The 23736-nt window shown below is 43.2% G+C and overlaps 2 protein-coding genes across 3 annotated transcripts in view; one reads left to right on the plus strand and one right to left on the minus strand.

The window, feature by feature from the left end:
• Positions 1-23736, plus strand: part of unc5a (unc-5 netrin receptor A) — a 196770-nt gene that overhangs the window by 74178 nt on the left and 98856 nt on the right. For both annotated transcript variants that reach the window (XM_086105747.1, XM_086105748.1), the window contains exon 2: positions 18265-18480. In XM_086105747.1, the coding sequence (XP_085961873.1) occupies positions 18265-18480 (216 nt within the window). The remainder of the gene's footprint in view (positions 1-18264; positions 18481-23736) is intronic.
• LOC147209632 (uncharacterized) lies at positions 11063-12314 on the minus strand. Its single transcript, XM_086106092.1, has 3 exons — positions 12252-12314; positions 12041-12155; positions 11063-11925 (listed from the first exon to the last, which is right to left on the minus strand). Exons 1-3 carry the CDS (start codon positions 12312-12314, stop codon positions 11222-11224), a joined length of 882 nt encoding a protein of 293 aa, XP_085962218.1. The 3' UTR covers positions 11063-11221.

The following is a 23736-nucleotide window of genomic DNA, read 5'->3' on the forward strand; positions in this document are numbered from 1 at the left end:
ATTTTTGTCGACGGGGGGCAGGAGGACCTCTCTCCAAGTTTATGCCCCCAGCAGGATGCCCTTTCAACATGGCTTCTGCATTCATTTATTACTGATCTGCGACATACAGTACATGCCCCAAGTATATTTCCGCCCACCCCTCCCTCCCATTAGCTCACCCTCTGTACGCCCCTGTTTGCAATAAAAGAACTAAAGGAAAATAGTGACAATCGCGGATTAAAAAGTGTCCAAATTGTCAAAAAGTAAAGTGTGTTGTTAGAACAGCATACTCTAGCAATTGAAGCTAGCACTTGACCATACGATAAATTAGGGTGCTTGGGGGATAATGAGAACAAGATAAGAAGTCATCCATTCCTCCATCCATCCATTTTCTGATCCGCTTATCCTCACACGGGGCGTGCTGGAGCTTATCCCAGCCATCTTCGGGCATTAGGCGGGATAGACCCTGAGCTGGTTGCCAACCAATCACAGGGCACACATAGACATGCAACCATCCATCCGTGCTCACACTCACACCTCGGGACAATTTAGAATGTTCAATCAGCCTGCCATGCATGGAATGTGGAAGGAAACTGGAGTACAGTAATCCCTCACTCTTACGCAGTTCACCTTCCGCGGCTTCGTTGTTTCACGGATTTTTTTTAGTGCATTTTTTTTTAATGCTATATTTAAAGCAGTGAATTGTCAAGTCAAGTCAAGTCAACTGTATTTATAGAGCACTTTCAAACAATCATCGCTGCATACAAAGTGCTGTACATGGAGCAATTTAACATGCACAATAAACAGTAAGACAAATCGGTAATAAAGGCGGTAGAAAGCACCAAACAGTAAAACCAAGAACAAATCTAAGTCATGCTGAGTCGAATGCCAAAGAATACAAGTGAGTTTTGAGGAGGGTTTTGAAGATGGGCAGCGAGGAGGCTTACCGAATGTTCAGTGGGAGGTCATTCCAGAGAGAGGGACCAGCAACAGAAAAGGCTCGATCCCCTCTGAGCCTCAGTTTAGTTCTTGGTACTTCTAATAATGTCTGGTCCACAGACCTGAGGCGCCGGGCAGGTGTGTAGGGGCGGATGAGCTCAGAGAGGTAAGGTGGCGCGAGATTATTCAGAGATTTGAAAACAAATAAGAGGATCTTGAAAATAACTCTAAAATGTATGGGGAGCAAGTGAAGGGATGCCAGAGTAGGAGTTATGTGCTCCCTCTTACGAGTACCAGTCAAGAGGCGAGGAGCGGCATTCTGGACCAGCTGAAGGCGCTTAATTGTGTTCTGCATCCTGATTGGCTAAGGGACTGACCAACCTGAACAGTCTCCGCACCTCGTCTCTGTACAGCTTGCCAAATTTACCTTTACAAAGTTTTGGTCTTTGGTTTCATTGTATCAGTGGCGGATGCTGGTCTGTCAAGGAGGGGAAGCTCAATTTTGGCCTACATCATTAAATGTGTCCATTTATTTATACGTGAATTCTACTCCCCGTTCCTTTTCAAAAAAATGAAAAGGATGCCTACACCAAAAGATCGGTGATTGGCTCATTTCGCTGTCAATCAAAAAGAGATCCAGCCTCAGACAGATCATCCAATCATCATGCAGAAAAGGCCAGCCGATACACACCCACTGTCCATAGACTCCCAGAGACGCTGACGCTGATGGGCGGGACAAAACCAGCATTCATCCAATGACTTGTCTCGTTTCAATGCATTGGGACAACCTACACTGAACTCTCTTGGCGCCGAGCGTCCGCACGGTCAACGCTCAGCGTCCACACAGTTGAAAGCACGGTGAAGCTGCGGGAATGAGTGAGAAGAGAGTCGCATCGTAACCAGTAATAAGAAGCTGATTCGGAACAAAAGTTGAGCGCGTTCTAGCGCATATTTAGTCAAGTACCGAGTACAACTTTATTGTCAAATGTGCTGTATGTTTTACATACAGCACATTTGAAATTTCTTCCCTCTCACATTTTTTCCCTTTTTTTTTTTTTAAATCCTACTTCACGGATTTCACTTAACACGGGTTCTTTTTGGAACGTAAACCCCACGATAAACCAGGGATTACTGTACCGGGAGAAAACCCACGCAGGCCCAGGTAGAACATTCAAACTCCACACAGGGAGGCCGGAGCTTGAATTGAACCCGGTACCTCTACATTGTGAGGTCGACGTGCTAACCACTGGGCCACCGGGCAGCAATAAGAATAATAAGAATAAAAATTATAAATCAAATTCCTACAGCGCTTTTCGGAATTCCCAATGACACTGAGCACAATCTTAGCACCTTAGAGGTTTTGCTTTGGTCAATTAGAATTTGTATACTCGTTAAATGTTGTTTTGATTTTAATCTGACATCTTGTTTCGCAGCCACATACATCTTATATCAGTTGTACGTCAAGATGCCTTTTTTTAGTTGACAACATAAACAGGCACCAAGCTTGTCTCGTCTTTTTTTTTTTTCCTTTTGATAATGAACTGTGTGTCCGTTTGCTGCTGAGGTGTTATTCGGGAACCCAGGTGGTGCCATTATTTAAGCAGGTGACACTTGTTATGGATCATCTCTTCGCCTTGCATCCGGATGGGCCATCCGATGCTCTGGAATCCCTCACAATCCATCACTCTGATTGTGACTAATCCTCCAATTTTATCTGCCTTTATTGACTGGAGGGTAACGAGTGAGATGAGCGGGAGCAGGTCAGGGAGTCATCGGGACATGCTATTCGGAAAGTGTCGCCGGGGTCCCCATGTTTTCATCCGCTTGGGTCAAAAGCCTTTGAAGCTGACAGAAGCATTTCATCGCTCCAAATTGGAGTACTCTCTGACCTTGTGATTGTTGATCATGTTGCCCATTTCGACCTTGTTTTGGCATAGTATTTGACTCAATTGAAAGGGGGGTTGGGAAATCATTTAAAGATATGATTATTAATTTGATGACAATTAGGGCTTTGGGACGTCACACCGTGAAAGCGAATAAGACTGCAAGTCAAAATGTTTTGTAAGTTGTCAAGTTTACTTGAAGGAGATAAACGTTCAGAATAATTCAGACTTCATTTTAGCGTAAACCTAATCTATAAAACAAAACATCCATCATCCATTTTCTGATCCACTAATTCTCACAAGGGTCGCGGGGCGTGTTGGAGCCTATCTCAGCCCTCTTTGGCCAATAGCAGGGCACACACAGACGAACAACCAGCCGCGCTCACACTCACACGTAGGGACAATTTAGAGTGTTCCATTAACCCACCACGCATGTTTCTCCAATGTGGGAGGAAACCAGAGAACCCGGAAAAAAAACATGCAGGCATGGGGAGAGCATGCAATCTCCACACAGGGAGGATAGAGCTGGCATCGAATCTGGCACCTCTGTACTCTGAGGCCGACGTGCTAACCAGTCAACCGCCGGGCCGCCACCAAAATATTTATGTGTAATAAATCTGATATTGTACTGGAATACAGATTCATTTGAGACTGAAACAACAGCGAAGTCCTATAATGCACTTGATTTTTTTTCAAGATACACTTAATCAACAATGACAATCGACTCATTACTTGAGCATCAATTAAATCATGATGTCCAACCAAGTACTCGCAACATGTTTTAGCCAAGCTACTTTCAATTTGTCATGTCCCCCCCCAGTATTCTAAACAATATAATTTACAAGCCAAATTGGAAAGCCCTCATTTGAATGAGGTTCATGGCTCCTGACGTTTCTGGCAGTCTACCCAACGTGCTGTAAAGGAAATTGTTCCACAGTTGTGAAATACAAAATGCAAAACCTCTCATTTTAGCTGTGGGCATATCCGGTAATTAAAGGATTAACTTGATAATCGTAATAGTTTCTTGGCTTTGCCTTCCTCTTTCCTTCCATGATTTTCTACAATGTCAACAATTTAAGAATGCCTCCTTTCCCCGCCTGTCTGTTTCTGCTGTAATCAACTCGCGCGATTCCAGTTTAACCTCATTTCCGACTAAGCACAAGGAGTCTTCAAATCCAAAGGCTGCTGCGTGCCTGGGATGGCAAAGACTACGACTTTGTCTGCCCCTCCTAAAAGCCGCACTTCGGAGGATTGTGTCTGCTTATGTCAGAAAATGTTAAAATCTTCGTGGCTAAAATGCATCAACCCCAAACAGGTGACTCCTTTTGGCTTTGCAGCATTTATATTTGGAGAAGAGCCACGTGGAATCCTCCTAAAAGCTTTTCTCGCAGCACATTGGACCGCACATCGAAATGCAAGCAGTCTCTTCATTTCGCTAAGAAATAGAAAGCACATTTGTGGAATGTCTATGAAGTCACTCAATTCTTACCTTAGATATCATCTGAGTCAAATACCATTCTGGGGAATTCTGTCACAATGGTGGTCAACCGCCTTGACTTAAGAATAACTGTGCCCTTGTCGCCCTTTTGACCTTTCCGCCTCTTCCGCATGTTCAACTAGTTAAGGTATGTGGAGTTTCCTTCTGAGATGTTCTTTGCGGATGAAGTGACCTTGTTGAAAATTCACTTGCTATTGGAAAAACTGTCCACATGTGCTCAGCCTCTGTGTGTGTGTGTGTGTGTGTGTGTGCATGTGAGTGTGAGTGTGAGTGCGTGTGTGTGTGTGTGTGTGTGCGTGTGAGTGCGTGAATGTGTGTGTGTGTGTGTGTGTGTTGAAAACTTAAGATGGCTCGACACGAGCCACTTTGTCATGCGGTTGTGAATTTAATTGTTGTCCATGATGAAATCTCCTGTTGCGTCATCACCACTGATCTACCCATGGGGCATGCTGCAGCCTATCCCAGCTGTCTTTGGGCAATGAACTGGTTGCCAGCCAATTCCAGGGCACATGTCGACGAACAACCATTCGCGCTCACAATCACACCTATGGACAATTTGGAGTGTTCAAGCAACTCCACACAGGAAGGCCGGCGCTGGAATCGAACCCAGTACCTCTGCACTGTGAGGTTGACGCGCTAACCAGTCGACCACCAGGCTGCCCTCATCACAACTGATCAAGTGAACTACTTCTAAAGAGGACACATTTGGGAACCAAATTCATTTGGAGCCATTGTCAGTGGAATTGGCTGAAATTAAACCTGACAAACCTGAATATATTATTTTGTAAACAAAACAAGTCCTCCATAGGTTTGAGGAAAAACATTCTCCTCTAAAGATGTGGTTTGCGCCAGATAACCTCATCCTTGTGCTTTTGAAGCATGTTGTTTTTTTCAATCAAATCGGCACGACACAAGTACAGCAAAGTCACAAAGCCAAAGCTAACAAGCAACGGGCTCTCGGTGTGTGAACTTGCTCTGTCATTTTCATGTCATCGTTCCACTGAAGTCCTCTCGCTGTCATCATTTCGAAAGGATACAAAAATGCCGAGAAGGCGTTTCCGCCGTCTGTGGACTAGTAATGGTAATGACATAAAAGTAACAACGAGACTCAAGCAGCATGAATCCCAAATATGGTGCCTTGATCTGTGCAGAAAACAGGCCAAGACACACTAGAGCACCCTTCATAACATGATTGCAATGCATACAGTGCTCTCCATTCACTTTGTGCAGGCACTGAAATGGCCGAGTGTGTGTGCGGGGGGGGGGGGGGGGGGGGTTACTGAATTTTCACGTGGAACACCCTTCGTTAACGTGAACATGTTTGTTGATTTTTTTTTCCAGGCACAGCGAGAGGAAAACGCACAAAGTTTGCTCATTGAATCGTATCTCTCTTTGAACATCGAGGTCACTCTCACTACTGACTGACATTCTGAAATTCATCTCGTGGTTCCATGACTACATGGAAGCTGACAAATATCGAATTTATCCTTTGCGCCGCATGACGAGTGGTAGTTGACCGACTCGGAATCAGTCTTGGTAAAGGCATGATTTGCGCAGTCTCCCCCCATTAATTCGTCTCGTTGCACTTGTTTAATAAGGACGAAGGAATGAGGACCCGGACGAATGCATCCTAACCGGCATATTTATAACAGGGTTTATTCTGAGCGACAGCCAGTGAATAAACCTTGGCTTCAGGATGCTGATTGCAATTGGACTGTGGAAACATGTGAATCCAACGCTCCACTTTAAGATTACCGAGCTTCGCCAAGGCCAAATGTCTGCTCTTCTATTTTATGCCACTTTGAACTGCACTTCGAGATTATAATCCATTCACTCTATGCCTGCTTTTGTTTTCCACAAAGGTCAGTGTTTTATTTCAACGTAAGAAAACAGATACTAGAACTAGGGGGACTTGCTTATGGCTAGACGGTTGAAACTACCCTTTGCATAATTTGGTCAACGGACAAGCAAATGGCACATTGAGAAATCATAAAATGCTAGGAGGATGCAGCGTCTGTGGGGGGTATCATCTTTGTTTTCTTCGACAGTCGTCGCATGAGAGGGTTCTTCACTTAACTAAATCGGAAAGAATCATTCCCACTCATGTTAGCGCGCTTGCTGTCATGTACTGTACACAAATTTAGACAGACTCCCAGCTGTTCTCTCTCTCTCTCTCTCTCTCTCTCTCTCTCTCGCTCACATCTCTCACATCTTTCACACGCACAAACACAAGCACACACACACACACTTGCACAATCAAATGCACGAGCTGCCTTACTAACAGGCGACTTAAAATGTCAGCTCTTTTACATCAACACCAACCCGAAAGGGTCTCGCAGCTTTCAAGAAAAATGAGTCTTTCAAGACGACATCAAGTGAGATATTTGGGGGCTGTGACACCTAGCTGAGATGTTGCTTCGGTAGATGACAGGAAAATGTATTCAGTAAAAACTAGCAAGCTCAAATAAGCAGCCGTGAGCGCTCCTGTTCAAAAGCCACAAGGCTAATTAATCGATTGTGAACTTTATTTACAAAGCTAATAGCTCAATTATTTTCCTTTGGACACGCTATTTGACACAGTCCGAAACACTATTTAATCATCGAAAACGCCGCCCGCAAACGTGATTTATGCGAGAAGCTTTTGACGGCAATTCTCAAAGTTGATGATGTGACCCGAGCCACTGGAGCACATCTGTCACGGAAATACTGCCATCGTACGACGGTATCTGCAATCCATCATTAGGATCCGGAATTAATGTATGCGCACAGATGTACAGGCCTGCATCAATGTACGTGCTTGGCAGCCAATTTTCTATTCATTTGAACAGAGGAAAATTGCAATGATGAGTTTGAGCCATTTACATTCTCTCCTCCCCCGCCCCGGCCCCTTCTTCGGTCCTTCCTCGCCATCTTTCTGTCTTTTCTGATGTCTCCATGTCGACCTCCTTCCGCCACAAACGTGATATGATTCGGTTGCTGTGCTACATGTTTATTTAATGTCTGTTCAAGGCGCGTTACCTCTCTGTGTTGCCAGTGATTGATTATTTCCACGGCGTGCATAATGGCACAAACATGCACATCTTCCAGCCTTTCCGTTCAAGCCTCCAGCGTCAAGTACATACATAATTTTTCATCTCCCCTTGCTTGATTGAGACGGCAGTTTGGTTGAGTCATCTTGAATCTTTCTTCATTCCATGTTTTATATTTACAAGAACACAGCTGCGATGAGAAACTGCTGCCTTTCTCATCGCGGATTGTTTGAGTTTCTGACATGTGAAGGTAAATATTTGTCAACACTCAACTGTGAACTCGATTATATCTGGCTTTTTTTAACATCCCACTTTTGCTTCACTTCCCTCGTTTGATCACTCGCATTGTTTACTCTGTCAGCCGCTTATTTTATACTATTTTTAGCGTAACATAAGCAACATGCCTGTTCCCCTCATGCTCAATATTCAGGGTGTTTGCTCAGTAGATTTATTCAGAGGTTTAAAAGCAACCGGAGAGCCAATTCATCTAACCAAATGCACGTTTACGGCAGCTTTGTATTTTATGACAGCCTAACATGAAATGGTTGATTATTGTGGATAGTGACGGTAATTGCATTACGTAATTTCAGAAGAGATCGTGCGGGTGTCATAAAACGTGTTGTGGGTGCCGCTCATCACTGTGATTGCAGATCATGCTCCTATTTGCTCAATGATTCCTTTCCTTTAGGCACATACTGCAATGAAATAAATGGATCAATCCAACTACTCCGATGGACATACCATGCTACAGTAGAGGCTGCATCATTGTTTTACGCGTTAAATATATTGTCATATTTCACAGTGTGCATGCATACATTAACAATTAAAAAAAGATTAATTAGTGACCAGAATGAGAAATGTGTCCCATTATTAAAAACACAAGCAGCACAGCCATTACTACACATGTTTTTTTTGTGTTGTGCTTTAAAATGTTTCATATTAATCACAGAGTGGCTCGTCAAACAGTAGAGAGAGAGACCTATATGGGGTTTTTTTGTGTGTGTGTGTGTGTGTGTGTTTGTTTTATGGCCCTGCCGATTACTAGTAGTCAAGTAGGCCGGTATTCATTTCCAATAAAAGGGAAAATATTAGCATTAAAATGAGAAAAATTGTCAATCCAACTCTTCACTTTGCTGTGTGTGTTTTCTTTCTTTTTTCTTTCTTTCTTTTTTTTTTCTAAAGAAAGGTTTGAGGAGCTCCAGGGTTCAGCAGCATCTCTTGTCATGTGAACTGTTAATTTAAATCTATAGTTTTCCATAGTTAACATCATTTTAGATTGATCTTACGTTTTGAAAAACGCGGATGTCGATATTCATCAAAATGCCTACTAATGGCGCCAATAATCGTCCCGGCCAGTGATCAGTCTATTCTTAGTAAACAGCAAATCTTCCATTTAGGTTTGTCTCAACCTTAGATAGCAAGTACAATAACATATTTTATCACATTGCTGTCATTTAAGTACTGCATGTCTTTTTAAAGTATATATTTTTAATTGAAATCAACAATTGCTCAATATCAACATGAATTCAAGTTCCGTGGTTTGATTTCATTGTCAAATTAAGGTTGCAAGTCAACGTTGTGTTATAAAAATATTGAGAAGATATGAAATCAACTTCTGTATGAACACACTGACTGTCGTTGGAATGGAAGAAAAAAAAACCTGAGTGGTTTCTTTTTTTTTTTTTTGTCTTTTCCCCGCTAACATCCTCATACTGTTTTACATTCAGGAATTCTGTGCTGTGATTAGAGAGTGAACTGAATTTATAGAAGGCTTATTTTATAAATGATCATAAAACAAAATGATTTGTGGAACTGGGGTGGCGAATAAATGAGTGTATAATAGCCACAGTTCAACGTGACTCTAGACTAGTGTAATGTCCTTGACAAACACTGAGGATGAAGTCTCTTTTTTTCCCCCAGTGCCTTTTCCACTTCATCATCTCTTGTGCATGTAGTCAGTGCCTCCTTGGGAGTCGACATGGTCAGCTGGAGCGAAGAGATGTTGTGGCCCATGTGCAGATGGAAAATCGCCACAGACGTGATGGCAGCTGCTGCCACCCTTGTTGGGATTGTGTGTGGGCTCTTTTGTGTATTTTAGGACAGTTCAAAAGTCTCTTGAGGGAAGAGCAGCTGCGGACAAATATCAAGTCGTATGATGCATTCATCTTTTGTTTAGCATTAAATGTTTCTAAAAACGGGTGATGAAAAGGGACGAGAATGTCCTATCAATGAAATCGGACGGTGACATTCCACACCCTTTAATGTGCTCGGCTAATAAACTGGCATTTGATGTTGATTGATTTTGATCGTGGTTGAAGCCAATCACATTCAGCGGAAACGGATGCAGTGCTGCTGTATGTCTGTATTTGATTTCTGTATTGACATGTAAGGACTTCTGTTAAGTGGCTTATACTCCTACTTTGTTGTGTGTGTGTGCGTGTGCGCGTGTGTGTTGACTTTGAGGTATACTGTGTAATGACAATATCTAAGGCAATTTACTATACATCAGCCCTTCATTATGGGTTTGATATAAAACAGAATGTACCCCCTCATAAAATGACAAAAAAGAAACTACGCATTTGACCTCAATAACCTGAAATGCATATAGTTAAATCCAAGACTAACATCCAACACACAAGTGGGCTCACACACAAACACCGAGTGGGGAGTATCCGAGTACAATTAAGTGCTAAATGTGACCCTCAAAAGAGAAGCCAGCACTGAGTTCACGCTGTCATATGGTCAGAGTTTTTTCCTGCGTTCAAAATTGCGAGGAGGCCGCCTCCAGCTAATTTTGTGCCGCCCCCAGCCAGACCGATTGATATCGCTCAACATAGCGTAAAGTTCCAGCTGTGCTGATTGAGCGATTGATGTCCCTCTGCGGCAGCGACAGCTTTTAACTGCGGTTGCAGCATTGCGACACGATGGAAGCGCTATTTCAACAGCAGTGCACAAGAAAAACATGAAGCAACTACCAAAGAAGAAACAGATGGAATCGTGTTTTTTCCATCCTAGTCGGTGTTTCGGCATCTAGATTTTCACTAGCCGACAGTACAAACTGGTAAATATCGCCTGTTTTTGTTTTGCGTCCAAGCATGTCAAGTTTACTTCGTGTCAAAGTAAGGTTTATGATTTGTAGGCTTTTTTTTTTTTTTATAAAGCGACCTCGTGAGGAGTAAAGTTCCAATTGAAACAGACCAGAGAAATTAACGCAATAGGCAATGAACATGAGATAATTCATGGTGGTGATAGCGGCGGACAGAATTCAAAGCCAACGTGTTTGTGATTGAAACATCATTTTATTCCCCTTTCCATATCATCTCAAAAACACACGAGCCACTGGCTTTGACGAGCAGTGGCTAAATGAATTTACCTGGAGCAGGCATAGCGAAAAAGGCAGGCACTGTTATTTATACCTAGAGCATTGTGCCCCAACACAGCAGGCATATGCTGCCTCCCTTGTGAGACAGCCATCAACCAACTATAGGCTGGGCACATTAAAAACACATGAGGTGGCGGTCATTCACAAAGCAACAGTAGAGAAGAAGTATATTAATGATCGCAGAACCTAAAAACACTCAACTAATCAAGTTACAAAAACTGATACTGTAATATAGAGAGTTTAAGAAGCGCTATAGCAACACAGGTGGGCATGGACAGTGCACTTCAAGGCTGCTCCATCATAATATATGAGTGTCTCAAACAAAAGTGGCCCCACCATAGAAACAATCAGAATCAGAATCAGAATCATCTTTATTGGCCAAGTATGTAGAACACACAAGGAATTTGTCTCCGGTATAACACGCTGCATTAGTATCATCGTAAACAACAAATCATTGAACCATTTTAGAGTAACCAGTAGCAGTATTTGTAGTACAAGAAGAGTGACTACGTCAGTGACTGTTTAAGGAGTTAATGGCTAGAGGGAAGAAGCTGTTTAAGTGTCTACTGGATTTGGTGCGCATGGATCTGTAGCGTCTGCCTGAGGGGAGTAGCTGGAAAAGGTGGTGGGCAGGGTGCGGGGGATCCAGGAGGATTTTCCGTGCCCTTGTCTTGATTCTTGCAGTGTGCAAGTCCTCAAGAGTGGGTAGGGCGGTGCCAACGATTTTTTCCGCCGTCCTAACTGTCCGTTGAAGTCGGATTTTGTCCTTTTTTGTGGCGGCCCCAAACCAAACCGTGATGGAAGAACACAGGATTGATTCGATGACTGCCGTGTAGAACTGTCGTAGCACCTCCTGTGGCAGGCCATGCTTCCTCAGCAGCCTCAGGAAGTACATCCTCTGCCGGGCCCTTTTCAGGATGGAGATGGTGTTGACTTCCCACTTCATGTCCTGGGAGACTGTGATTCCCAGGAACTTGAAGGTCTCGACGGTTGACACGGGGCAGTTGGATAGTGTGAGGGGCAACTGTGGAGAAGAATGTTTCCTGAAGTCCACGATCATCTCTACAGTCTTGAGCGTGTTCAGCCCGAGGTTGTGTCGGCTGCACCAGAGCTCCAGCTGCTCCACTTGTTGGCGGTACGCAGACTCGTCGCCGTCTTTGATGAGACCGATGACCGTGGTGTCGTCTGCGAACTTTATGAGTTTGACAGCTGGATCTGTTGAGGTGCAATCGTTTGTGTAGAGAGAGAAGAGCAGTGGAGAGAGGACACATCCCTGTGGGGCTCCAGTGCTGGTGGTGCGTATTGATGATGTTGTTGCTCCCAGTCTCACCTGTTGTGTCCGTCCCGTCAGGAAGCTGAGGATCCACTGGCAGATCGTAGGGGACACACCGAGGTGGAGAAGTTTGGGGGTGAGGAGTTCCGGGATGATGGTGTTGAACGCAGAGCTGAAATCCACAAACAGAATCCTTGCATAGGTCCCTGTGCTGTCGAGGTGCTCGAGGATGTAGTGCAGACCTATGTTGACTGCGTCTTCCACAGACCTGTTTGCCCGGTAGGCAAACTGGAGAGGGTCCAGCAGGGGTCCGGTGACGTGGGCCCACCATTCTCCAATGCATGTTTGAATAAATGAATGCTTTCGCATGACAATAGTCAGCTTCTTCTCTGAAGTCTTAATGTCAAGTTTGTTTCTTATAAAAGAAAGTGAGTCCGTTGAATTGAATGAATACTTGCACGTCATGGTGCATGGTCAGGATGGTACCACCTCTGCTTCAATTTGAGCCAGGGAAAACCTTGCACATGTTCTTCAGGCCTTCATCAGGTCAGCTGGTCTCTTTGAATTTCTGTTTGAGACTCACTAGTTAACCGGTGTAAGGTGAGTCGGGTCCACTGTTTTTGAGATGACCTCTTCATCCTCTGGCAGTCCTCGGGGTCGGGCCCGCTGGTTCATGACGGTGGTCACAAAGTTCAAAGTCCGACTATGACAAGAATACAGGATCACTTTTTCCAGTAATTCTAGCCCCCTGCTGTGTCTGGCTTCGGGGGTTTAGTTTTTGATATTCAAACTTAGATTCCTTCAAGTGCTTGATAGGTTTTTCATTCCAGTGAGAAAAGAATCTATGCAAATTGTAGGGCTGTCATGGTCCATCAGATGAGGGATTGGCATAACAGTTGATGAATGCATCGTTAAGAATTTTTGTTGATCGTTCCCAACTGTGTGATTGATCACATCTTGAAGTGATTTGAGGCTAAATGGAGTTTACAGCATAGCAACGGCCAGAGATGCTGTTGATTCAGGATGGTGAGCCGCTTCGCTATGGCAACTCATCTTAGTGGCATTATTCACGTTAACACACATCACTGGCATTAAAAGAGGAATTCCAAACATTCTCATAAATTCCACTACAAAAGTTATGGACAAATTAAATTTAAAAAAATGAACCACACCAAATTGTTCAGTCCAAAGAGTAACTACCTTGGAAGTTGGAGACTTCACACGAGTTGTTTCTCCATCGTCAGATGCAGACTTGACTACATCTTTTGTTCTTGTGCCCTTCGGCTTGTCCCAGTTGTGATTAGGAATTGGGGCACTGGCCGGGTAACAAACCCGCACCATCTGAATGAAAAGCAGCAGCATGTATCACTACACAACTGGTGCTTTTTGTATTTTCTTTCTGAGTTGAATATCACCACACATAACAAACTTCGATGTGGAAACTGCGGGCCGCCGCACACTGTGTGGCGCTTCGAACCTTTGCAAAAAAAAAGACAGTTGGCCAATTACCTTGGCACGTTGGGCGATTTAACAAAAGGACTCCTTGCGATGTGAACTCTGCGAGTCGTATTGTATTCTCATACAATAAGTTGGACCATATCACTTTTTTTAATCCTTGAAAAAAATGGAATATCAGTAAAGGAAGACACAGGTTGCTCCAGAAAGAGGACATGGGGGAGAATCAGGACAAAAAACATTGGTTATATTGGCCCGTTCACATTCATTGGAATCCCACTACAGTCCATACGCTGCTCACATACATTTTAAATGACAAATATAGTGATGTTTGTAAAACACAAAATATGAACTGTACATACTATATTGCTATCATTTGGCTATGTGTGTTAGATGGCAGTGTCCCGTCGCTTGCTTTTTACCCATGGTACGACCCTTCCACCTATTGGCAAAAAAGTAAGGGTGATAAGTGTGAGAGTTGTTGAGGAGCAAAATATGGTGCGCTAACACAAATGAGCACAAATACGAGGGGTGGGGTCACAAGCGACTTGTAACACGGAAATGGGGGTGGTGGGAACAGGCAATTAAGAACAAGGAGAGAGGTGGGGGGGGGGGGCTCACACACGACACAACAGGACAAGGTTGGAGTTCGCACTGCCGAATCCCACTGCCATAGTGCAACCCGAATGAACAGTGGCGAAACGAATGAACCAAAACTAATTATGGTGAAGTTCCCGAACACACGAATGAATAAAATGGAGAAACAAATGAACGAATGGATGGATGATGGCTATAGCGAAGAACTAATTTTTTCACATATTTTCACAACCATTCGGCGCACCATATTGTTGGGCGCAGTCTCAGTAAGGGGTGCTATTTCTGTATTTGACACATACACAAAACGCACTGTATTATTGGGCGCAGCCAGGCATGGTAAAACATACGCCAGCTTAAACATACGGCATGCACACACGCACGCTAAAAACACGTTAAAAAGGCAACGGAAGCAAAACTGAGTTCGGTTGTACTTTATTTCGCCATTTTACAATGTACTCACGCGACTGGTACCTGCTGGGGGCGTGCCTTTAGCGTCTTCTTACACGCCCACCCTTCACTCATTGGCGACTGGTACCTGCTGGGGGCGTGCCTTTAGCGTCCTCTTACACGCCCACCCTTCACTCATTGGCGGACTTCCGCATGCCTGTCGTCACTCACTCCGCCTTTTCTCTATATAAACAGCGTGTCGGCCAGAGGTGCTCTCAGTCAGGCTTTGGAACTCGGCGCATACATTAGACGCTCCGCATTATAAGGCGTCCTGTCCATTTTGGAGAAAATTTAAGACTTTTAATGGTGCCCTATAGTCGTGAAAATACGGTGGCTGCACTAATCGAGAGGCAGTGGTACCAATGGATTGGGGTTAACAAAAGCAACAAGACAAGACAATACTCATGACACAGCCAGCCCCAGGTACTGACTACAAATACCACACAGGACCTCCCAACTGAAAACAACTGAGTCATTTTAAACAGTGGTGGTTAAACTTTGCAGGTGGTGGCACCTGGAACTATTTGCTAATTGGGTCACTCTCCCCTGCACTGATTGGTCAGCTAATTTGTGAACAAGGGCCACCAATCAGCAAAGAGCAGGGGAGAGCTACAGCACACAGGCAAAGATTAACCCCAGCACAACCCCCCCCCCCCCCCCCCCCACCCCCCAAATAAACGGCAATAAAATATTGTGGACCGTAACAACCCAGAAATGGATTTTGTGAAAGCTTCCATGAATTTTGATTGGCTATAATTTGCGCTGCCGCCATATCGTGCAACTAATATTCACCACAAAACCACTTGTGAAATCTTATGGCAGAACCCCACACACTGTGCGTGTGTTCAGTGGAGTTACACCACATCGCTTGTTGTCCGGGGGGCCCCTAGGCAGAAGTTAAAAAAATTGGAATCTGCCACACTTAATATCAGATTGTAATTACCGTCCTTGCGGAACTCTGCGGTGTATCAACTGTCACCTGTGAACACGTCACTGTTGTGCAAAGTTACAGTTTATTAATGTTGTCACCTTTTTATTGGAAGAGACATTTTCAGTCCCTCTTTTTTAGTATTGGCTGTACTTTAAAGTGATTGTCTTGTAGCGCCCAGTCCCTTATCCTCAACACATTCAGTACATGCAAACGTGCATTACCAGACAGCGTGGTTGCATTCAATACTTAGCTGTCATGTTGATTTTGCTCCCCCATTCCTAAAATGGGCCCAGAAAATAGGAAAAAGCAAGTGATGCAGGTCCTTCATCGGACACAGCACATTTAGTTTTCATTAAGGGTTAAACATGTACACGGAACATTAATGGGGTTCAGCGGCAATGGTGTGCTTCACTGTATCTCATCGTGATAGATTAGCAACTCAGCACATGAGGGTGCTCCCGAAAGCAGAGGCATTAATGTGTTCTGGGGGAAGAACTGCTGGAAAATGTCTTTATCCAAGGATTGGTGTTTACGATGCCATCTAATATCATCAGTGACATGAACATCAGCGAGCCACGTGGAGGAGGCTGCGGAGGGGAGGAAGAATGGAGCAAAAGGTCATCACGAGCGCTGCCGTTTCATTAGGCGAGATGAGGCTGCTGCTGCATGGGGAGTGATGGCGAAGGTTGTTAATGCCTGCTCTGTCAGCCATGTTGGATTCTAGGCCATAAATTAATATCTCTCATAAAAAGGGTTTTATTTGGGGATTTACTGGCTTCCCTTGAGTGTCTGTGGCGTAAAGAGGTTATTTCATTCTTTCTACTCTTGTGTCCTTTTCCTCCCACTTCAACTTCAAAAATCTTTAGAGAGAATCGGTGTTTGCGCTGTGCTGCAGGCTGACTTGTCACATTGAGCGTTCCTCTTCAATTTTTTTTTTTTTTCGCCAAGTTCAGAACCCAGCTGTCATTTGTGCCATTGTGCTCCGAAAGGACAGCTTCTGTGTCTCTGAGCAGTGGCGATGTAGTTCCCCTCCTTCACAGCAGGCCTCAAGGTGCCATTTAGCCGATCAGAGGAATAAAACATCCTTTGTGTGTATCCGATATGAGATTTTATGTTGACCGAATCTCACAGAACACGGGTGGAGTTTGGGTCCTGGTTGAAGAGAGTCATAGAACATAGTTTGAAGTGGCCCAATGACTGACAGGATTTATAGCTAACGGTCGGTCCAGCAACAGTGATTTTTAAAGGCTCATGATTAAGAGCTCGAGTGGAGACATGGACTGATCCCGCCAAGAGCACACAAGGCCGAGCTGTGTCATTGCCAACTGTGCTCCACGTCACACACTCGCTCTCTCTTTCTCACCGTCACCACCCATCTGTCATTTTACTTTTAAATTTTGACTTCAGGGATACGACGGGGTATACATAATTGACATGGATCATGTCCTTTCCTATCACAATACAGTGTCAGATATCAATATTAGGGCAGCTCGATGTTTAAAGAATTTATCTTTACTACTTTTAATACGATGTGGATGTTAGTATTCTCGTCTAAAAATTGTGTTGGACCCCTGCTCAGATCTATTTTTGAGATCCGGTCTGATATTCAATACTGTGTCTGCCTCCACAACCCACACATTTAATAATAATAATAATAATAATGCATTTTATTTAAAAGTGCCTTTCATGCCACCCAAGGACACTGTACAGACAATAAGAAATTTGGTCCATTATTAGCAGAACCTCGCCTTACTCGCACAAATAAGATCCGTCATGTGACCAAAACCCGCACCTAATACCATGAAGCTCCTGTCGAAGCTGTTGAAAAATTGCTTTTCGGGTTTTAATGTGACAGTTTTAAAAAAAGGTTTCCTTTCTTTTGTTGAAAATGAACGAACCCAAAACGTTCAGATAGTTTTAGGTAGAGGTTACTGGGATCCTTTTGAATGTTTCCCTCAAATGACCAAGGCTAAGAATCATTTGATACAATAACAAAAGAAGGCGAATGTCTATAAAATGTAGCGTCATACCCATTTGACACATCACTATGCCCTTCAATGGTAAATTTGACCAGGGTATAACTAATACTGTCCTCAATCATTGCTTCTTGCAGATTTATTTCAAACATAAAGTTGCTTGATCAGAGCTTATCTATTATTTACTTCACCACATGCCTGTTCGTAACCCCAAAGTTCCTAATTCCCCATCCACCCCAATGGCGAGCACTTCCTAAACATGGTCATGCGAGAATGAAAGTGCGTAGTTCTGATATAGTAACAGAGAATGCTGTCAAATGACCAAAATAGCAGTGCTAGCTACTCTAGGTTAGCATTAGCACTTTAAAGAAGACATTGTTAGTGATGTTATTAGCATGACAGTATGATTAGACTAAATGCAATCAGGTTATCGTTTTACATTGTGGGAATATACAATCAATTAAGGTTAGAAAGTGGTGATAAACTTAATTGTCCACAGATATGTTGCGAATTCCCGTTGCTTCCAAACCTTTCGAATCCTCAGCTGCATATAGGTCCTCCGCACTAATTCTTTTTGCTTGTCCAGTTGAGGTAACAAGGAAGGTTTGTTTTGTTTTACTACTTTCAAGTTTATATTGGCGGTTTCAACAAATATATCAGGCCCTTTTCTAGTGGAGGTGCTCAGGAATCTTGGAGAAAATGTTCCCAGAAGAGTGGAAGCAGTTACATCTGCAAAATGGGCAACAGTCAATGTGCTATGGAGACAAATATTTTTGTCTGTGGTTCTCCTGGCTCTCCAGAGTTCAGGTTAAAAAAAAAAAAAAAAAAAGATTGTTTTAGGCATCCTTCTAAAACCTTTTTCTTTTTCCTCCAAGGTACTGAGCATGCCGCCACAGCGACACAGCCTGCAGCCTTCTCTGACCTGTTACCTCACTTCTTGGTGGAACCAGAGGATGAGTTCATAGTGAAAAACAAGCCAGTGATGCTCACCTGCCGATCCACTCCGGCGACGCAGATCTACTTCAAGTGCAATGGCGAGTGGGTTCACCAGGATGACCACTTGATTGTGCGGACCGTGGACCCAGCTACAGGTACATACAGACCATTTTATAGTCATGCTAAAAGTAACTTCCATCTGAAGCAGGTTAACTTTATTTTGAAAATTTTAATGGATGTGGTGGGGCCTTGTGCAACTCTTTTGATTATAATACAAGGCTAAGCGGGGAGGTGAAGGAAAGTTTGCAATTTGCTCCTGATTACCACGCTCTATCAGGCTCTTGGCTTGTCCGCCAGCCTATTTAGCTCGCCGGGATCATAATAAGCACTTTGGTTTCGGTCTCAGAAATCGCCATGATCACCTTGGAGACCTGTTTGGGGTTTTTTTCTCTCCGTTGTGCTGCAGTCCCCCGCCTACACCATCAGTGCCATAAACATGCACGGCACTGATGTTGTGTGATTCAGCAGCGATCTGCCAATGCAAGCCTGACATCTGACAAGAACGTGAAAATGACAGAGGCAAAAGGGAGCACATGCAAATGTCCACAAAACCTTGGCAAATCATGCACATCAGCCTTTATGCAAAAATCTATCTGCACTTGGTCTTGTATTAAACACCAAACAATAGTTTTAGCTGGTATTTAGGACTAAATAGGTTTCATCTTACAATATCAGACAAAATGTTAAAGGCGTAACAGAATCAATTCTGCCTTGCTTCAGCATTCTGACACCGATGAATAACACTCTTTACAGCACTGAGCCTTTGATTTCTTTGTGCTGACTTCTCCCCTCCTGTGCCGGAACATTTTTATGCTCCCCAATAAAATCACATTTAGGATTTTTTTTTTTTAATTCTCCACTGTATGAGTGACTTCGAGTTATGATTTAAGCTTCAGTTCTCCACAGTATTGGATCTTATTTGTTTTGCCCTGCTGCCAAACTACAGAGGAGAGGTTGAATCAGAAAAATAAGACATTTCCATCTGGTTCGTGCCAATGCAGTGCTGTATGACCACGCTGGCTCCGTGTGGAAGAGAAATAGAGTAAACCGCTGTCAAGACTGCACAGAGCTCACCACCTCATCACCAAAATTAGGATTTTCCTTTTGGAGTCTTTATGTACCATGATATACTCTCATGAATGTTGGCCATTGAGCATACACGAAAATCTGATTTTTCTAACAAATTGAGTATTGTTAAAATGAATCTCCATTAGATGAATATCTAGCTAAGTTTTAGATCAGATTTACAATGATTAATGCTCAGGGCAGTCTAATCATAACACTAGGGGAACAATTGGGGGGGGGGGGGGGGGGGGGCGGGGGTTGTATTGTGGATCAAAACTAAAATTGCAATGCTGAATCCAAAATTACAGTCTCTTCTTTTGGAGCACATTAAGGTTTTTTTCTCCACAGCTTACCCTGCAAATAAGTAAGATTCCATTGAGGAGCTGATTAAGATTGGACTCTATGTGGGAGCTTGTTTGTGCAGTCACAATTGAAAATAGGTCAGTTCTTGCTCGGTTTTCTGTTAACCTTGTAACCATGTTCATACCATTGTAACTTGTATTTCATTTTGTGCTGTTTTCTTTTGTTTTCAAAGTTTGTAACTTTTCCATCATACACATTTATTTCATATGTTTTAAGAAAACGGGGAATGCCGTAGTTCAACAACTTGACGTGATAGAATTGGTGCATTGACTGCCATCAGATCAAGTGATGTTTACAAGGGATCTGCCAATTGAAAAGAGGGCATTTTGTTTGTATGGTACCAGTAGTTCTTGTAATCGTAGTTGGGGTGTTTATTTAATCAAAACTGCAGAGATTACTCTGTGTTTATTTGAAAGCGGTGTGTGTTTGGTGCCTGGAGCAGCCTTATTTGTTGCTGCAAGCAGCCCACATCAGAATCAGAATCTGATTTTTTGGGCCAAGTATGCAGGAAACACACAAGGAATTTACTTCCCAGTTCCAACCCGTTCAGAGGAACATAGACAAGACAACGCTAACCAACATGGGGGAGACAGAACGAGATGCCTGACGGGTCGCTGTTAAGTTTGTTAACATTGTGATTATGACATTGTTTGAACTTGAAAGTTTGATTTGGACTACAGTGTTTGTATTTAAAATAAATGTTTACAATCGATGATCATTTCATAGTAAGTCGTGTGCTCCATCAGTGTGGTGTCTTCAGACTGAGGCCATTGACGTATTGAGCTGACTGATCTATTTTTTGATTGGTTTATATGAGAGAATGGAATGATTAAAAGCTTGAAGTTAAATCAAGTTTGATTGATTATTTCTGAGCGCAAATAGCATGTTTTGTGATGAAGGCGGCCAATAATTAGTTTGACACAAGGCAGTGTTACAGGAGTGCAACTCATTTGGCTTCATTTCATCGGGACGCTATTTCAGTTGCCAGGCCTTGCTGCCGCCACAATGTGCATATACGACAGCGACACCGTTTGCATATAGATCCAGTCTGTCCAAGAAGTGTTTTTATAAACCTAGTTTCTGCAAATAGTGACATAGGAAAACTTCAACCCTCCTTATCTGTGTTTTCAGCCGTTATAAACGAGGCCCTCAAGCGGCATCTAATACTTCTACGGGGGGGGGGGGGGGGTGTTGTCGCTGTAGGCAGGTATCTATTTGCGGGGAGTTGTTTATTTGTTCAAATGTCACACTAAGAACGAATTGGTACACAACATATATTAGGGGGCTCTGCACTATTTAAGGACATGGTATGCAAGTAGTGACAAGCCAAGAAAAAAGAGCCTCTGTGGCCTGGGTAAACGGTATTCTTAACCAAATATGTGCTCTCCCTTTGTCTTTCGTACATGTACACAAGCAATTCACTCAAGTCATTTAATTCGTCTGACCCGTGTCATGAATGGCCCAGTGAATATGACTGCTTTTCTTCTCAGTCTCAAGCATTCAAACAGGTTCAAATATTCAACAGCAGGTAGATGTTACTTGACCTACTTCTCCCTTTGTCGATATTCAATACATGGCCCGGAGGCTCTTTAGTGAATATTAAGTAGTGTATCGGCTTCTCCCCAGTTGTGACCTTGTCGAGTTGGCTGCTCAACTTTGATAAGATGATCATGAATTGTGTTGTCACAGCACTGCCATAAACTACACTTTGAGGGAACATCATATTACCAATGCGGCGTTACTCTGCCAGCCGTTAATGACAACGGGCCAATTCATCATATAGTTAAGAGCCCTTATAGTCAGCATTTTTTTTTCTATATAAATGAATCTCTCTTACACGGTCATCACACTCTGTGGAGTTCCACCTTGCAGCAGTGGCCGTCTCTCTGCGCTCCCACTATCTTTGATGTCTATATGTCTCTTGTGGGAGCGGTGCAGTTGTGAAGGACACATGACTGTCCAAAGGTATGACTGCTCCAAAGCACCCACATCGATCTCGCAAACACCTAGGCTGTTTAATGTCACTGCCGCCCTGAGGAGTTTACGGATGGGTCTCTCTAATTCCCCTTCAAGCCAGAAGATGAGACGAGCTCACATCCGTGTTTGTGTTATTTACCGATACACTCTCGAGGGGATATTGAAAGGTTAGGATTGGGAAGCATAGTTATTTATTTAGTTATGGAAAAAGCACCACGTCGGTGTGCAGTACAGACTTGCTCGGCTGTCCTCACACCCTGGTCGTCACACTGGACTCCAAACTTAGATTTGTTGCCAGGCAACAAGACTTCTGTCACAGCGGAAACTGGCCGCTATCAACGTCGTGCCATGATGAGTTGGATGGAAACCCACGTTTCTTGACAATTTACACAGTGGAAAAGAGTGGACAATCACCTTGTGAAAATAGCCGAGAGGAACTTTGCGATTAGTTCCACCTGAATTCGTTGCATTCTCTGCCCACGCCCCGTGCAGAAATGCAGAAGAAATGCAAATTCCATAACAGCAGCTTGATACATCGGCCTCTGTTTCATTGGTTGGTTGCCGTGTGGTCACGTTGGGCGTCAAAACACTGCTGGAAGTGGTGGCCTATGTTCAATTTGAAAATCTTTTATTTCACTATTTGACGGATGAATGACCGAGCAACCATCAATCACAGAGTTTGGTTTTGCACAAGAGCTAAAGGTATAACACCCAAAACTATCAATATTATATGTTTTGATATATGGTAAGCTGCCCCACAGTCACAGTGGTCCTAGGTTTGTCACTGTTAATGTTTTTGTTGAACCAAGAAATAGTGAAGGAATATTACTGCTGGTCACCCAAGCGAGTCTGATTGGGAGGCAAAGAATTTGCAAGCCCTGGGGCTTTACCTTAGTACAGGTGCATGTTAAACATAAATTAGAACATGTTCCAGTGAATTAAAATTGACATTCTGAATGTCAGAGCAATAACTGGCTGTAATATCGCACCGTGATGTGACAATAACATGTGTTGCATATTACAGAATAACATCTTGAGACAATTTATTGAATGGTTACCAGATTCCATGGATATTGTTTGTTAGTTAAGAAAATGTTTAAGACTGGTGGGGGGTTTTTTCAACGTTTTTTTGTTTTAATCACAATGCTGCATGTCTGTCCATCGATGAGTTATGGTTTGATATAAGTCAATCCAGATCTAGTTGTAAACTCAATGGAAATATGCTGTAACTTGTCAGCAAATTCAGTAAAAAAGTCAATTGCAGGATGTCATTACGTGGAAAATGAACTAGAAAAATTCCTTGCAAATCATCAAGAGCTTACAACGGGCAGTGCTAAGATCAAACCTTTGCATCACATCTAAAACAAGGACTCATGACCAACATTTTACATTCAGAGAATATAGTTGCCATTGATCTGGATGCAGTAGGTACCAGACAGTGGATGCAGTGAAATGGCTACGGTGTCTGAGATAAAGATAAATTGCAGCCCCAAATAGGAACAGAGTAGGGTTTCATTTGAAAGGTACTTGCGGTAGTCTTTAATGGGCTTACATTTGTCATCGATTTAAACAGGGTACTGTAGGATACAATGAGATAGGCAATGTTAGTGCCGAGTGATTCCTCTTTCTCCTAGTCTTCATTAAATGAATTAAATCGAGTCTAATAAGACATACTCAACTAACCCTATTGTGTTAAATCCATTCATGTACTGTATGTTAGATTTGTTAGCAACAGGGCCAGACATTTGACTATGTTTCCTCAGTGAGTATGAGGAGGATGAAAGGGAATCGTTTACCTAAATAAATTTCGGTAAACGTCATAGTGAAGGGCTGTGTGGACATTTGCGCAACTTCATGTTGTCCTTTAGGCCATGATCTTCTTCAGACTGAATGTGTGATGCCTGTGTTGGTCGCGGCCATGTGATGAAGTGCGTTTTGCCACAATT

Source organism: Hippocampus guttulatus, chromosome 2 (genome assembly GCF_054856545.1).
Source record: "Hippocampus guttulatus isolate MCC_2025c chromosome 2, RoL_Hgut_1.0, whole genome shotgun sequence".
NCBI classification, from domain to species: domain Eukaryota; kingdom Metazoa; phylum Chordata; class Actinopteri; order Syngnathiformes; family Syngnathidae; genus Hippocampus; species Hippocampus guttulatus.

Excerpts from the sequence above, each read along its gene's own strand:
- LOC147209632 (XM_086106092.1), bottom strand. The coding sequence starts at position 12,314 with ATGGTGGGCCCACGTCACCGGACCCCTGCTGGACCCTCTCCAGTTTGC. Across the intron at positions 12,156-12,251 it reads TTTGCCTACCGGGCAAACAG|CTCTGCGTTCAACACCATCA; the intron begins GTCTGTGGAAGA and ends TGTGGATTTCAG. Across the intron at positions 11,926-12,040 it reads TGACGGGACGGACACAACAG|ATCCAGCTGTCAAACTCATA; the intron begins GTGAGACTGGGA and ends GCACCTCAACAG.